The sequence below is a fragment of the Dryobates pubescens genome, chromosome 4 (genome assembly GCF_014839835.1).
Source record: "Dryobates pubescens isolate bDryPub1 chromosome 4, bDryPub1.pri, whole genome shotgun sequence".
NCBI lineage: Eukaryota > Metazoa > Chordata > Aves > Piciformes > Picidae > Dryobates > Dryobates pubescens.
This window is the reverse complement of record NC_071615.1, coordinates 31,288,567-31,306,274: the sequence shown is the minus strand read 5'-3', so window position 1 is coordinate 31,306,274 and position 17,708 is coordinate 31,288,567. Positions and strand designations below refer to the sequence as shown.

The 17,708-nt window shown below is 41.9% G+C and overlaps 1 protein-coding gene across 1 annotated transcript in view; it reads right to left on the bottom strand.

Moving 5' to 3' along the window:
* The window catches only part of ITGA9 (integrin subunit alpha 9), a 209,771-nt gene that overhangs the window by 5,600 nt on the left and 186,463 nt on the right, over nt 1-17,708 (bottom strand). The window contains exon 27 of the mRNA XM_009904757.2: nt 14,476-14,595. Within this exon, the coding sequence (XP_009903059.2) occupies nt 14,476-14,595 (120 nt within the window). The remainder of the gene's footprint in view (nt 1-14,475; nt 14,596-17,708) is intronic.

The following is a 17,708-nucleotide window of genomic DNA, read 5'->3' as shown; positions in this document are numbered from 1 at the left end:
CTCACAGGAGACTACACAACCCCCATATCCACCTCCTTACAATAGGATGATTACATTAAAAATGACAGCAATATTAACCCATATGGTGAGGGCTGATAAGTGCCTGTGGCAAGCTGGAGAGAACAAGTTACTTCACCATACAGTGAGGAGATACAGGGGTAATAAGCAGGAGGACACTTGGACCAGAATTCATGCAATGTGGGGTTGAGTGGCTCTTTTGTCATTGAGGCAGAAATGACACCAGATGATCTGTTTTCTGTGGCTAATGCAGAGCTCTTAAAGGAACTCCAAACACTCAGTGAGGACAGGACTGCTGGAACTCAGTCCTTGATTTCAAGCACAAAGAGGAGGAGGGATCCTCAGCTTTAACAGGAGTATTGCCATGATCTAATTTATGGAATGAGTGTTTACAGTGTGCCAATGGTTTCCAGCCCGTGTTTCATGGGCAATGAGTCTCTAATATTGTCTAATATTGTTTAATTCTCTCAAAATTTGCTTTCCATATATACAGACATACATTGTGTGTAGGGGAGTACACACATTGTGCTGTGGGTATATGGCAAAGGAATACCCAAGTCCAGAGCTGTGACCATATCAATTAATCTGTGAGTTTACACCACCACATTCAAGGAAAGGACTGATGACAGTATTTTGATCAGTAAACCTCTGTCTGGGGAAGGCACTCATGAGAGGAAGTGCAACAGAAGAGCATATTTACAGGAGGTAAGGAGAGAGTACCATGGGAAACCGAAGGTTTATAATGCAAGAAGAGGAATCAGCCACCAAAGAAATGAAAAGTGTCAGCTACACTCAGCATTTCAGAGTTGGGTGAAAATTATTTGGGAAGTCTGAGGAGGTCATCTTGAATTATGGGCCTTTTTGGTAGGTGTGGCTGAAAGAAAGTTCTCAGGAGTGGGACATTACTCAGCGTGCACCATACTTCACTTTTAACACTAATGGACCTCCATCAGAGGGGAACAGCTATGACAGGGGCACCATATTCTAATTAATTTCTTCTGTATGCAAACAGAGAGGAGAAAGACGTTGGGAACACAGGGACAGTGCTGAAATCTTGGGGCTATCAGTGTCATTCACAATGGATTCGTGTCCCACACCAGGGAAGGAAGTAAGCATCTAAATTGTCTGTGAATCCACAAACTGTCATGTTTCACATCTGCCATGACAATCTGCAGCAATGTCTGCTTACTTTTAAGCAAATCCAAACAAATTCAGGCAGAACCAAATAAAATAGAATGAAAAAGCTGGCCTGGTCTTTGCCAGAAGTGACAAAAACTAACCAGTCCTTGCTGGAGGTGCTTTAAGCACTAGAGTCACTATAAATCGGTGGCTTAGACTCAAAACCCGAAACCATCTGTAGGTTTTAAACACAACCATTTAATTTAGTTATTCCAGCCCATGCACCCTTTTCTGGCACGACATTACTGCCATCTACAGTCTATGCTGAGCAGAAAGCATATTCCTGGCAAAACTGAACAATAAAGCAACAGAAAATCTGTTGTTACTTGTAGGCTGGGGAATTACACCTGTTATTTGAAGTTATTTCTCACCATGTGACAGCACTGTCAAGTCCTTTTATTCAATCTTGAATATTTAAAGTCTCTTTCACTAGCGCACACAACTGCTTTTAACTGTCATGCCAGGTTTAAATCCCTTAAAAATGACAGGTAAGTCAACACTGACACAACAGTGCATTCATCACACAAACTGAAAACTCAAAGACATTTCAGAGTGTTGAATGAACATCACAATAAATTGTCTGGTGGTTTGCTGTTTTCTTTTTTCTTCTGCTACTACATTCTGCACATCCAGAGGCTAATCACTGAAGTACTGGAGTTCATATTCTTCTAAATTCCAAAAGAATAAGTATTTAGCCAGCATTTTCATGAAGTACCATCCCGTGGCTCTCTCCCTAGGTTGCCAATTAGAAGGATTATGTTTGAAGAGTGACAATATTGCAAAATAAAATCTGATCTGCAGTTGGGAAAAAACAAAGCAGATCAGAGGGCAAACAGCATCACTGCTGGGTGCCTACTGCATTTTTATCATGCTCAGCAAGGCTCACTCTCAAATAAAAAGGCAAATGTGGACTGTAGTTAACCTCATCCATGAGAAGAAAAAAAATAAGAGCACTTACACACTGCCTTAAAAAATTGATATCTTAATTTACGGTATTGTTTCAAGACTATAACTGAGTTAGGAATGGAGAATGTCTGTGAACACCAATGTTCAAACAGAATCCAACACTTTATCGAAGACTTTTGCTACACTCTATAAATTTTTTTCACTGTTTCTCTGTGATACACTGAGGTACTAAATTTCACCCAAACATATTGATTTTTCTCAGTATGGCTCTGCTGATATCATCTGATGTAGGTTACTGACCACAGTACAAACTGAAAGTAAAAAAGTACCCCTACAGGGGTAACTAAGAAATAAAACAAAATTGAAGAGCCACTGAAGAAATCTCCCATCAAGCTAGGCTTTGATAAGATACTTGGGTTTCAGTGCCTTAATAACAAGCTGTGTTTCTTCTATTAGACTGTTGCTTCATCTGCTATAAGCCCTATCCAGACATACCTGATGAACAGTCTGGATTTACATAATGAACCTTTTACTGCTACAACTCTTTAGGCAGAGGTCCCAAGACATTAATTTCTTTGCCCTTCAGAAACAATTAATCCTCTCCTCATCTTTTTTGGGTGTATGCCCCTTAAGACACTTCTCCCTTCCCATAAACAGCACCATAGCTAGAAAAATATGCAGCTAATCATGGTTCAAAGTGGGGCTGGGAACTTCACTCTGAGCAAGATGCCACCAGTTAGTTAGCAAAGCAGCAACACCCCAAATCTCTTCAAAGCAGTGCTTCTGACATTGGAATTAGGGAGTGTTTCCCCATGCAGAGATCGATCACTAGTTATTAAGTGCATCTCTACTGTTGCCAGGAAGGCAGGAAAAAACACTTTGCACTTCAGTTCACATGGCCCTGGATAATTCTGGCAAGCCACCAGCTCCAAAAGGATGCATCATTTCCTTCCTCTCAATTAACGGACCCTTGCCATGGTACAGAGGGGTCATGAACAGATATTGTGTAACAGCTTTTCCATAGAGGACCAGCAAACTGCTACTGCCTGGGTCCCCTGTGAGGAAAAGGCATGTTTGGAAAGCAGCCACATGTCATGCCTGTGGTTAAAGGAGAAATTGTATATTTAGAAGGCAGGATGATAGTGTGGCTAAGGTAAGCTCATGAGCACTCAAGTGGTCTGGCTTTGATTATTCAGTCATTCATTGACTTTTTGAGAGGCAAATCCATTAACCTTCCTGTAATGCAGGTCCCCCATTTGCTCAAGGAAACATTACATATACTTCAAATATTACCATTCCACAAGTGGCTGGGGTGTGTATGGATACACACATGGTATGTTCTTTGCATATACACACAATGTTTTAACATATATTAAGCATCTGGGGAACTGAAGCAAACAGAAATTCAGCAGCTTGCTCAAAGACAAGTTCTCCTCTACAAACACTTTGTTTAGCTACTGTGGGAGAATTTGATACCTAGCATCTGTGCCTGATCCCGATGTATTGCAACACACAGACATTGCTATGGCAGACAAGAATTAGCAATGCACACAAAATTAACTTTTAAAGTTCTTCCACATATCCTAACTGACTTAAGATACTACTGTTGGTACCTCAGGTGAAGGTCTGTAGTTCTCTGTACATTTTAGAACACGTTTTATGAGGCCATTCCCTTGTAATATTGAAATAATAAGAAAAAAATGTAGTGCCTTTTTTTTCCCCCCCACACAAAGAGCAGTCAGTCAATTCATCAACTTAACTCAAGTGGTCATTAAATAAAATATTGATTTAACCAAATGCTCTGTCTCTATCTTGAAGGACAAATTTGCAAAACACATTACTAAGGCTAGGTACCTCCAAGTAGATAAGCAATTCAGAGGTGCATGCATAGAAAAGATGCATTTAGGTGTGTGAAAGAGATAACTGCAAGCAGAGACTCCACCAGTGCAGGTAATCTAATTTAGTGTTTTTCTAATATAGCATGCTTTCCTATTGACACTGATTCTAAAGTGTTTCACCCTAAATAGGAAGCCCAGCCTGGTTTCTCTAACCACTTCTTACATAGAATACATAGAATACATAGAATAAACCAGGTTGGAAGAGACCTTCAAGATCATCGCGTCCAACCCATCAACCAATCCAACACCGCCCAAGCAACTAACCCACAGCACCAAGCACCCTGTCAAGTCTTCTCCTAAAAACCTCCAGTGATGGCGACTCCACCACCTCCCCAGGCAGCCCATTCCAATGGGCAATCACTCTTTCTGTATAGAACTTTTTTCTAACATCCAGCCTGAATCTCCCCTGGCGCAGCCTGAGACTGTGTCCTCTTGTTCTGGTACTGCTTGCCTGGGAGAAGAGACCAACATCCGTCTGTCTACAACCTCCCTTCAGGTAGTTGTAGAGAGTAATAAGGTCACCCCTGAGTCTCCTCTTCTCCAGGCTAAGCAACCCCAGCTCCCTCAGCCTCTCCTCGTAGGGCTTATGTTCCAAACCCCTCACCAACTTTGTTGCTCTTCTCTGGACTCGTTCCAGCAAGTCAACATCCTTCCTAAACTGAGGGGCCCAGAACTGGACACAGTACTCGAGGTGAGGCCTAACCAGTGCAGTGTACAGGGGCAGAATGACCTCCCTGCTCCTGCTGGCCACACTGTTCCTGATGCAGGCCAGGATGCCATTGGCCCTCTTAGCTGCCTGGGCACACTGCAGGCTCATGTTCAGTCTACTGTCAACCAGCACCCCCAGGTCTCTCTCAGCCTGACTGCTCTCCAGCCACTCTGACCCCAGCCTGTAGCTCTGCATGGGGTTGTTGTGGCCAATGTGCAGAACCCGGCACTTGGATGTGTTAAATCTCATGCCGTTGGACTCTGCCCATCTGCCCAGCCTGTCGAGGTCCCTCTGCAGAGCCTCTCTACCCTCCAGCAGATCAACTCCTGCCCCCAGCTTGGTGTCGTCAGCAAATTTACTGATGATGGACTCGATGCCCTCGTCCAGATCATCAATAAAGATGTTAAAGAGCATGGGGCCCAGCACTGATCCCTGGGGCACACCACTGGTGACTGGCTGCCAGCTGGATGTGGCACCATTCACTACCACTCTCTGGGCTCGGCCCTCCAGCCAGTTCCTAACCCATCGCAGTGTGCTCCCATCCAAGCCATGGGCTGACAGCTTGGCCAGGAGTTTGCTATGGGGAACGGTGTCAAAGGCCTTGCTGAGGTCCAGGTAGACTACATCCACAGGCCTCCCCACATCCACCAGGCGGGTCACCTGATCATAGAAGGAGATCAGGTTGGTCAGGCAGGACCTGCCCTTCCTAAACCCATGCTGGCTGGGCCTGATCCCTTGGCCATCCTCTAAGTGTTGTGTGATTGCACTCAGGATGACCTGCTCCATAATCTTTCCTGGTACTGAGGTCAGGCTGACAGGCCTGTAATTCCCTGGCTCATCCAACCGGCCCTTCTTGTGGATGGGTACCACGTTGGCCAGCTTCCAGTCAGCTGGGATCTCTCCAGTGAGCCAGGACTGATGAAAAATAATGGAGAGTGGTTTGGCCAGCTCATCTGCCAGCTCTCTCAGCACCCTAGGATGGATCCCATCTGGTCCCATGGACTTGTGGGGGTCCAAGCTGCTGAGGAGAGCTCCTATCACTTGCTCATGGAACACAGGGAAACCATGCAGCTCCCTGGCTCCCTCTGCCAGTTCTGCAGGCCAGCTGTCTGGTAGACGTTCTTTCCAGCTAGTAAAAACTGAGGTAAAGAAGGTGTTAAGTACCTCTGCCTTTTCCTCATCCTGTGTTACAACATTTCCTTCCATGTCAACCAAGGAGTGGAGGTTGTCCCTGCCCTTCCTCTTGCTATTAATATATTTATAGAAGGACTTTTTGTTGTCCTTCACATCAGAGGCCAGTTTAAGTTCCAAATATGCTTTTGCCTCCCTAATTTTCCTCCTACATGCCCTAGCAACCTCTTTAAACATTCCATGGGTTGCCTCACCTTTCTTCCAAAGATGATACACCCTCTTTTTTTCCCTTAGTTCAATTAAAAGTTCATTACACAGCCAGGCTGGCTGTCTGCCCCGGCGGCTCCTCTTCCGGCACACTGGCACAGCCTGCTCCTGAGCCTTCATCATCTTGTGCAACCCAGAGTTGCTCAGTTAACTTCAATGCACCTAGTAGTTCTGGTAGTTCTTAGAAGATCTTTACCATGCAGGTAAGAGCTAGTTTGCCTCAGACATGACTCATGCACTTAGCATTTGATTCATTTGTGCATGAATAATATATTTTGTTAAGGACTTCGTACTTACAGTACTTCAGAAATCAAGAGAATTCCAGCAAAACCTCCTCTCCTTTGAGGGTGAGAGAGCACTGGAACAGGCTGCCCAGGGAGGTGGTGGAGTCTCCTTCTCTAGAGACTTTCAAAATCTGCCTGGATTCATTCCTGTGCAACCTCATCTAGGTGAACCTGCTTAAGCAGTGGGGCTGGACTAGATGATCTCGAAAGGTGCCTTTTAACCCCTACCATTCTGTGATTGTGTGACTGGACTTCTAAACATCTTTCAGTACTGTGTTCTGGTAACTTGAGTTTAATCGAAGCATGAACTTCTTGCAGGATGGCGACTGTGTACAACAACTTGCATGACAGATGTTACCAGTATACTTATGAGTGCAATCAAAAAGCAAATTAGCCAACATGAACACTTATAAACACTTCCAAATAGTTTAAAGATTTCTTTCCTATTGCAAAATTTTACTAAGTAGCTTATTTTAAAAAACAAAAAAAAAGTCATAGAATGAACACAACCATCATCTGAAGTTCATCTCCCATTCTCAGTCTCAAAAAGAACACAATGTCTGCTGCAGATATGTCTGGACAAATTACTGCTTTCTTAAATCTCAGCAGGGAATAGGATAGTAATTAGATATCTCATTCTTGTAAGTCAAATTAATTTAAGAGATATCTCAATCCACATTTTCCATTTCCTCTCCAAAGATAAAAAAAACAACCACACAACACAAACACAAACCCCAAACCTACTGAAGTATTTCTGGCTTTGAAATCCAGAGACTAAACATTAAAAACTATTTCTGGAATCAATAAAAAGCAGCTTTGCAATCACATTTTGATATATTTTACCTGCCAAATAATTTTTACTGGAAGTTGCACTACATCCATTATAATCAGGATAAGTTACTTTCATGGGTTTAGCTGAAGCAGGAGGAAATGGCTATGGCTGGTGTAACTCATAATAGAGCATTTCCCACCATGACACAATGCTTGAAGAGAGAATTCAGACTATTCAAGTCACATTTTCTCTGTTATTGGCACTTGGGTCTGAAGGATGCTAATGACTTCCAACAAATACACATGTTGTGTTCCAACAAGGGGGAACCTTGGAAACTTAGGTACTTATTTGCAATTTTTCAGTCTACACTTACATTCTTTTTCTGGTTTGGGCTCCTGAAAATGATGGCTATCTTTCTTCTTTCAGAAAACATGTTCTGAACCACAACCCAACTTCTCTCTTATCAGTGGATCCAAGTTTTTTTTCACATGGTGCCAGGATGAGAGCAACATAGCTGTCATGTCTGTGATGTTCTCCAAGTGCCTTGGCATGCATAGCTCCCATTTGGAGGACACTGAGACCACAGAGAACTCTCAACCTCACTGTTGTACATTTTCATAGCTCATTTTATCAGGAAAGATAATAAAGGTATTTCACAAGTACGGGACACACACCACCACTGAAAAGTTGCTGACCTTGTTCTTCAGAGTGGTGAACAAATATTAGATGGCAGTAGGAAAACTCACCGGAGAAGGTAGTGTTTCAGCTACAACTGAAGCCTTAACCATTTACTTGGGCAGGAACAAATATACATGCCCAGACTCAACTTTCTTGTAATATTTAGTCAGATTTCAAAATGCAGAGCAAATCACCCAAAAAGTCTACTGCAGAAAACCCAACATTTGAGTAACTGGTGCAGGAATACAAACCCTTTTGGGGCTTCGGAAGCCAAGCATCTACAAACATTTTGTGACATCACTTTGGTTCAGAAAAAGGAAACAAAATAAAACACAGTTGTAACTGTTCTTAAAGAAAATAAACAGGTTTCACATGACCCACCTAATGTCTGTCTGGTAAAAACATAATCATTTATACAGACAACCAATCATTTTCACTGTCCTATTCTCTCCTCAAGGTTTCCTAGCTGTTACAAATAACGAAGATCTATCCAAGTTTGGGAGATAATATAACAGAATGCCAGAAGTTAATTATCATCTAACTGCATTTTTATTACTTATAACAGGAAAATATTGAAAAACCTTAATTCCAGGCCTACTGAACCTAGAATCCGTGTCCCAAAAGCAGTAGCCCTGAGAAGCCTACATATGAGACAGTGTACAACAACTTAATTGGAGCAGCTAGATAAGCAGGTAACAAAAGCAACAAAATGAAAAACTTTACCAGAAAAACTCTACAGAATGCCATGATTTGAGGACTACAGAAAGAGGAATTTCAAAGAACACAGATGAGTAATGTTTTTTGTAATTCTGCTGGACAGACAGGAACAGCCTATGCAGTTCCTACAGGTAGGGGTCATACTTTTATAAATGAGACGAGCCAAAAAATGAGACAACAAAGCCAGGCAGGAACTTGGAAGAAATGGTGAAAAACTAGTGTTGACATGGTTTAAACTGAGGAGAGATGGTGGAGAAAAGAGAAAAAGAGAAATATAGACTTAACAAGGTCTGGGGCAGCTGGCTTGTTTGCCTGCATCTCTATGGATCTTTATGAGCTGTGAAATACACCCTTCTCTAGTCTCTAGTAAGTGCTCACAGCAAGCAGAGCCAACTGCTTTGTTTATCAGAGCATCAATTATGATTCTTAATTTTAAAGTATCCCCAGAGTAAATAATGGTTTATTCTTGGAATTGTATGTAGAGAAAGGAAGAAGCATGTGAACTCTGAGTAGGTACAACTTTCACCAAAGACGAGAAATGTCATTCAGTTTCAACAGATCTCTCTGTCCCCATCTGCAAAACCTCTTTATAGTATATAAATACATATTTTCCCCTATGCTGAAATCCAGCGAGGTTTTGTGCCATAACTGTACATGTCTAGGCACTTCTGTGGAAGAATAGAAAAAAAGAAACAGCAATTTTATTTCATTGCAGGGCTATTACACAAAAGCCTGGCCAACAGGAAAGGGAGTCAGTACAAGGACTGGTCAGGAAATGGCAGTTAGCCTCTGTCACCTGAGCTGTAGATAAAAGGGAGAAAAAATGTTTTCAAGTTTGTAACAAAGGATACAGAGAAATAACTGGCAAAGAATAAGTGCAGAGGGTGGGTTTTCTTTTTTTTTCCCCTTTGCTGGAAAATTGTGATCTGTGTACTTTGGCCCATTGTAAAAAGGCTTAATGTTTGAGGTCCTAAGTAAGGGGAAACTCTGGGTTTTGCTACATAGGTGAATTTCAAGTTAGCTTTAGCCTTGGTCAGTTTCAGGTATTTTCTGAATGCTGAAACAATATGTGAGGCAATGGCAACTACTGCATCTAGGGGAATACAAGTGTCCTTTCACAGGCACTTAGGTAATCACAGAAAAAAGTCAAACTTCTTCAAGCAAGAAGCCCAAATGCTGCTTGGGTTTGTCTGGCTTTTTTTTAAAAGAACTTCACCTTTCATAATTAAACATTTGTGTTTAAAAGTTTGTCCTTTAAAGCAGTGCTAGCATGCAGCTGCATCCACACATGCTTGGTGCCATGGTTTAGTTGATTAGATGGTGTTGGATGATGGGTTGGACGCGGGATGATTGCGAAGGTCTCTTCCAACCTGGTCTATTTCTATTTCTATTTCTATTTCTATTCCATTCTATACAGCCTCTGCTTCAATGAGGATTTTTGCAAGTCCAGCACTTGGTAGGATTCATGCTCCTCATTGGAAAAAGCCTGCACTAGCTCAGTTCAGTGGACAGAAGTGTCTTCACAAATGGAGAAAATAAAATAAAAACAAAAACAAAAAACCAACAAACAAAAAACCCCACACAACGACTTCAAATTCTCATTTTAAGACAAGGGCACGAACCTTCTGTCTAGCACATACTGAAGAGCAGGAACCCTCTGGCTAATGAAAAAAACAACATATGTGGCTGCTATTTTGCTTGTCCTTCTCTCTGCAACCCTGTCAAAAATGCAGGGTTTGGAGCAGAAGAATGTCTTATCACATAAGGGACATCCACAGATCAATTATTTGCCCCAGGAATCAAAAAACTATAAAACAGTGCTAGAAACCTCATTTTAGGCAAGTCTGAGCTTGGATACCACAGGGACAGACTTGGTTCAGGAAGAAGCTTAGTGTCTAGATAAATAAGTTTAGAGCCCAGCTCCTGTGTTAAAGATGCCACAAAGAAACAAAATAAAGTTATTGCAATGAATATAAAAATCTTTGGTTTGTAAATCACTTCCACAACTGGCTCCACACATCACTCAGCAGCCCAAATGTCTGGTCTGGTATTCACTTACACATCTCTTCTTTGATATCCTCTAGACACAAATAAATTTTTTTTCTTTCTGTGCACTTCATCTAAAATGATATGGATTGAATAATTCCCTCCACAACTCAAGCCAGTTCAAACATAGAAACTTCAGTCCACAGCACTGTAAAGCACAGATATTATTAATAGAATATTTATTGTGTTATATCAGGCCTCAGTTTTTCATTTGCATGGTGTATGCCAATTCTCTCCCAGTTTATGAATGCATAAATCCTCTCTGCCCAAAGGGAACCTTGTCCCCATGCATGGCTGCAGTCCTGACAGCTGAGGGAAGTGTGTGTGGGACAGTACTCCCCAAAATAATACAGCTGTGACTGCCTTTCCCTCCTGAACAGTTTACAATGCTTGTGAAACCATGGGCTTGCCTAGCACATAGGTAGTTGGCCTGAAGCAATGCAGCTTCTTCCCCTGTTCTACTCTCCACAAGCATCTGGAGGCTACCAAAGAAGTGTAGCCCAATCTCCACAGTAAAAAGCAAAATGTATTGCTCTGGGCAACAGCACAAGAACCTCTCCTGCTCCTTTTGCATACAGGAGATCACAGGCGAGGCAGGAGTGGGGAGACCAAGCAATGCTGGGCTACATAACAAAACTGGGAAAAATGGGCAGCTCTTGCTGGTCTGCCTTAGCAATGGCACCTTGTGTAAGCCAGGCCAAAGGTGTCCACACCCTCTGAATCTGTGCACACTTAAACTAGAGAAAACATGGTGTCTACATGAAATACTAAAATAAATAGAGAAGAAAAGCCAGTCAAAAACTGACCAAACTCAAGCTGAAAAGTGTGTTATGTGCATATAAATATAGTTGTGGTCATGCATGTGAATAAATAAGCTTTTATGTGAAGTGAAACAACCAGAGGTTTAAGATCAATTTCATTGACATGGACCCCCTAAACTCTGTGGTTTTAAACCTACAAATAATGAAATAATTACCATTCCTATCTTACTGTATGCACAGTAGCCTCATTCTAATTCAAAATACGATTTTGTGTTGGAATGTCACCGAGATCTCAATCCTGCTAACACCATTAATTCTAGCGGCATGTAATGTGAAATATTTATATGTATTCTAATATTTTTCTGCAACTTTCAGGAGCTGCTGACTGTGTCTGCAAAACACCAGTGTGTTCAAAGATCTGTCCATTGTATGGCACCACTCAGGGCACAGCTGTGCACACAGGGACTGTATCTTCCACACAGGGCTGAGACACTGAGGCTGCCAACAAGCCCTGCACTGCTGCCACTGCTCAGCTTCCTTGTAGTGAGTTTGCTCCAGCCCCTGCTCTATTTTGTGTGAACAGATGCTTCCTAGGACCACATTTTAGTCCTAATTAATTTCTTAATAAAAATATAATTTATTTTATACTCCAGTCCTAAAACCTGGTTAATTTCTAGTTCTCACAAGCGGTTCTAAAATGGCCAAAACTCCATTTAATTCAAATCTGCTCTTTCATTCCACAGTTAAAGACTAAAACACTTCTAAGACAATGATGTTTTTTGACTTACTCACACAAAATTTAGGAATGACTCTACTTGGCCAATTTTGTCTAACAAATATTTGCAATCAGACAATTAAGATTCCTCTGTAGGACTGCAACTTTCCCATGTCAATTTTATCTCAGACAACTTTAATATCGCCAGTAACATTAATAAATATAGCAACTAGTGAGTGCAAAGGATTACTTACGTGCATTTATGTTCCAGACTAAGACTTAAATGAAAATAAAATACTGGCTGCTACTAGCAGACTTTTAATCACTTTTCTCTAAAACAAAATCATAAGTCATTGGTTCTTTTAGTTATCATGCAGCTCCATGGATAAAGCACTGGAGCACAGCTAATAAAACTTCACTTTTGCTGATGTCCCTGCCATTAGAGTCTGGGGCAAGGCACCTTCCTTTGCTTTGCACTGTCACATCTGCATGCAGAAAGGTGGTTAGTTATAATTATTCATTTCTGTCACTCAGAATTTCCCTCAAGGATTTCATGCCACAAAATGGCAGCTTCTTTATGTGTACTTGGAATGATCCCTAGAAAAATTTGAAAAAGAGCTCAAGTCTCAAGATTAAGCCAGGAAGCAAAGGACTATATTAATTCTAGTAGAGACCAAGACTTGAACTTGTGTCAGATGCTTGTGGAGGCAAGCAGTGAAAGCTGCTACTCCTCTTATCTTGCACATTTTCAACAGTTCATCTAGCTCCTTTTTCATATGAGCCATATGAAATCAGTCACATAGGTATCAGCAGCTGTAACTCCTTTCCAAATGGAAAGCACAATTAATTTTGACCTGGCCAGTATATGCTTTATGGATGATTAGGGGACTTGAACATCTCTCCTATGAAGAAAGACTGAGAGAACTGGAGTTGTTTATGCTTGAGAAGAAAAGGCTGAGAGGGGATCTTGTTAATGTCTATAAATATCTGTGGGGTAGGTATCAGGATGAAGGTGCCAGTCTCTTTTTGGTGGTGCCTGGTGACAGGACAAGGAACAATGGGTACAAGCTGGAACACAGGAGGTTTAACCTCAACATGAGGAGAAACCCCTTTATGGTGAGGGTGACAAGAGCTCAGAAACAGGCTACCCAGGGAGGCTGTGGATTCTCCTTCTCTGAAGACTTTCAAAACCCACCTGGAAGCATTCCTGTGTGACCTGCCCTAGGTGATCCTCCTTTAGCAGGGGGTTTGGACTCAGTGATCTATGGAGATCACCACTAACCAACCACTAACATTCTGTGATTCTGTGACCTTCAAAACTGACTATAAAAATACTTAAAATCTTTAACCCATAATAAATTTATATACTCTATGAAGTAGATGTATAATCTACAACACAGCCATCTGTATAATCTCTACTATGAAGTGCAGGGACAGTTTTTGGCCCAGGTTTGTGACTCCGTTCTCCAGCCTTCTGACCTGCAGCGATGTGTCCTCTTGCAGCACACTGGGGCTGTGACCTCCAGTCACGGCACAGCCGGTGAGCAGAGCCTGCAGCCACACGCTGCTAAACAGTGCAGAGCAGGCTGCTGGACCTCTGCCACGGGAAGCAAAGTAAGGCTGGACTTCTTCCCATGTGTGCATTTGAGATTTATTTCTCGCAAAGACAGTCCCTGACCTTGACCGTGGCCTTTTAAATTTATGGATTGGTAACAGGGAACTGAGGAATGAAAACACTTGAAGCTCCTTACCCTTCATATTTACCACTCCAGATGGCTGCTGCTAAGTGTCAGCATCAGCCCACTTTTACCATGTAACAAAGCCTGGGTACAAGGATTGTATCTTATCAGAGGTGGCATGAAGGCTGGCTTTTAACAGGTCCCAGTGCTTCATGCTCTGGCAATGTATTTTAATCCTCTGGAACTCTTGCTTTGAGAGATCTGAAGAATTTATTGCTCTCCCCCAGGCACTTACCTCTTGAAAACAGTAGCTACATACTGGATTTTGCTAGGCATGCACTCAAGATGGTCCAGCAAATTTGACCTGATTTTCAGGAAACCCTGTCAGCCTCAGTCATCAGAAAACTACACAGATATACAGGGTATCTAAGTGTGATATAACAGCAGGTTTTAAAGAGGGATCCTCCTTTGTCCTGAAATGGTACCAAGACATTTCAACTTTTAACAACCAGGCTCTAAAAATAAATCCTTTTATGCACTGCTCTGTATCATGGGTCTTTCCCTGTTCCTCACAAAAGCCTGGATATGAAAATTTGCTAGCCAATGGCTTTTGTAGTAGAGTTCCTAAAGCAAGTGGTCATTTAATGCAAGAATAAATTTAACCTTTTGTTTCATGACACTAGCTTTGGTGTTCACATTGCATCTGTTACCTTACCTTCCATAAGAGCACAGCCAGCAACAGGAAGATGAGAATTCCCACCAGCAAGCTGATGGCAATGATCCATCCAACAACATAACCACGAGGCTCCAGATTGTGTAAAGCCTCAAAGACCACCTACAAAGCAATTAGAAAGAGATCTTTTTATCATTGGAAGTTGTACTGTTTTCTCTTCTACTCATCTTATTAAACAAATTGCATGGTGGCCTCGCTGATCATATTTCATCTGTCAAACAAGTATGGAATGCACTCTTTATTTCATGCTTTCCATCTATTTTTCACAAGGGATTTAAAGTTTTCAAGTGGAGCTTGAGCAGCTATGCCTTGGATCCAAAGGATTCCAGCTTCTACTTTCAAGGAACTCTTACCCTGACAGCCCCTCTACCCCAGACACTGAGCTTGTTCTCCTGGTGCTGAGCCACCAAAGGTGCACAAAGGTTTGCATGAAAAATGACATGCCTTGGATTGGCATGCCTCACCTTGCTTGTCTTACTCATCATGCTCTCCACCCTGCCAAACACCCCAATGCTTCACATGAAACACTCCTGTGTGCTGAGCTTGTTAACTTTTTTTTTCCACAAAAAATGGGACAACTGGCATATAGCCCTATTGGATACAAACAGTCCCTGCTGTGCTTCACAAGAGACATTGTGTGAAAGAGGGAAGGGCGCGTGCAGTCATGGTTCTTCTGGGAACACAGAGAGCAGTCCCCTGCTGTTCTGTTCTCTCTTTTTGTATAGCCATGTATGGCAGGAAAATACAGCCTATAAAGAACTTCCCTTAACCATCTGCCTTAAGAAGAAAATGGGACCAAATTATACCACTTGTATGCACTATATGAATTTCCAGTCTCTTATTTCAATCAAAAACAGTTCCTCGGTGGAAAACTCAAACCCAGTTCTCCTCACTGAATGCTATTTCTATGTTAAATTTTGCAATTTAATATCCATCAAATGCAGAGGCAGAGGGGATTTTTTGAAAGGCAATACATTTGCTTTGTCTGGCTTTGTTTTGGTTTGTTTTGGAAGGCAAAGCAGTGTTCCTCCACAAACCATTTTCATCATCTTTACCAAAAAACGTCAAAACCCTTTCACAGATATGAATTGTTAACTCAGTATTTCAAACAAAACATTTTTTTTAAAAAAGGTAGTTAAAAGAGGGTGGAAATTCAGGAGTTAGAGTCAGAAACAATTAAGAAATCCCCCCTATGAAATAATTACACTCACAGGTGGCGCCTTTCAAACACCATCATTTGATACAGAGGGAAAATGATATCATACAATCCATATGGGTGTTGAAGGTGGGCATTCAGGAAAAGACTGCAACAGGGAAGTTGTAGCACTTGAACAGGGGCTAAAGAGGCTCTGGGTTTTCCATCTTTATAGGTTTCCAAGCCTCAAAAAACCCCATGGGGATTCTGAACTATCGAGTGATCAACAGCCCTGCTCTGGATAGGAAATGGGACAGGACAGCCTCCCATGATCCCACCAATGAACATTTCTCTCTTACTGTAAGTGCACACAGCCTCAGCAAACACCCACAAAAATTACAGGCATAGATGAGAGAAAGCAGGTGATATATGGTATAGCTCTGTTTTGTCACGGTGTTCCCATGCAGAAGTACTCAAAGACCTCAGTTTCACAGGATAACACTGATTAAGACCACAGCTTTTCTAGACAAGGAATTTTAACACAGCTGACCTATGCACGCTTTTCTTTTTGTTCCTACTGATATCAGGCATTTGATGGCAGAGACATGAAAACATAACAAACGACAGGAATGAAGCTATACATAGATAGGCTTATCCAAACATATTCCCGTAACTAGTATCACAATGCTTAAAATAGCTTTTGAACACCAGAGAAAAAGAACAATTTCAGTGTTTCAGACCTTAGCACAAAGCCTTTGCCAGACTTTTCAAGACATCTTGCTGAACAGAGAAAGTTTCCTAAGCAGCAGTTTCCCTCATAGCCAAGATGAGTGTAAGCAAAATCCCAGACAGAGACATCAAACACAAATCTTGTGCCTTTTTCATATTTCTGAGCCAACTTGGAAAGATGATCTGATGTGGCAGTCCATTTCTCACAGAGGCTATGGTTAGCATCAGTCTTGAGGACAGATTCAGATGATTATTTCTTAGATGATAAGGCAACTAATTTTACTTTCCTGTCTGATTCTTAAAGAAGAGGAAAAAACCAAACAAACAAACACACCACCCCAAAGCAAAAACAAACCACAAACCCATAAACAAAACCCCCAACTCCTAACATTTCACGTATTGCCAGCTTTAGTGAAGAGACCTTTAAAATAATCGCTGGATGCAGATGAGTTAGTGCTTTCTCTCCATTACACAGACAGTATAGTTCTGCAACCTCCAGCCCAACAGAGCTGCATGTCCATCATACTGAAAAAGACAGAACCAGGAAGAGCTGCAGAGATCCAATCACACATCATCTCTAGAGCAAGAACCCCACATTTCAGGTTTGAAGCACTCTGCTTAGAAGACCTTAGCTGCAGCTTCTGCAGTCACAACTCAAACTGTAATGTGAGATAACAACAGCAACTTCTTACCTATCTAGTTTCTTCTAACAGCTTAGAATTAACATGCAAACATAAACCCCCTTATTCATGTCTTCCTGGTTTGGAGAGGGGCAAGGATGTTGCACATGTCCATGTCCTTATGCCTCTCAAGCCCTGGGGTTGTTCAGCCTGGAGGAGACTCCAAGAGGATCTTAGAGCTGCCTTCCAATATGTGAAGAGATCCTACAGAAAGGCTGGAGAGAAACTTTCCCTAAAGGTGTCTAGCAATAGGACAAGGGGGAATGGTTTGAAGCTGAGGGAGATCAGGGTTAGATTGGATCTTAGGAAGAAGTTTTTCAGCACAAGGGTAAGCTGGAGAGAACAGGTGCTTTAAAATACTGTGTTTCTAAAAGGCAAGAGGGGGTGGAGGTAGCTTGCTGAGTGGAAAAAGTACCCCCATGTGCATCAAAAAAAGCCCAGTATATCATGAGGACTGCCTAGTGCCACAGACTGCTCCATCCAACTCAGACAAGAAGAAAAGGCCAAAGAAAAGAGCCCTCTGCACCACAAGCAGACTGCTAAAGCTTCGGCATGTGAATATGCATTTAAATCTTCCTGCATAAAATTATGATAAGAAAGACCTCTTAGAAAACAAACAAACAAACAAACCAAACAAAGAAACCCCAACACTTTGAAGGTTTTTACAACCC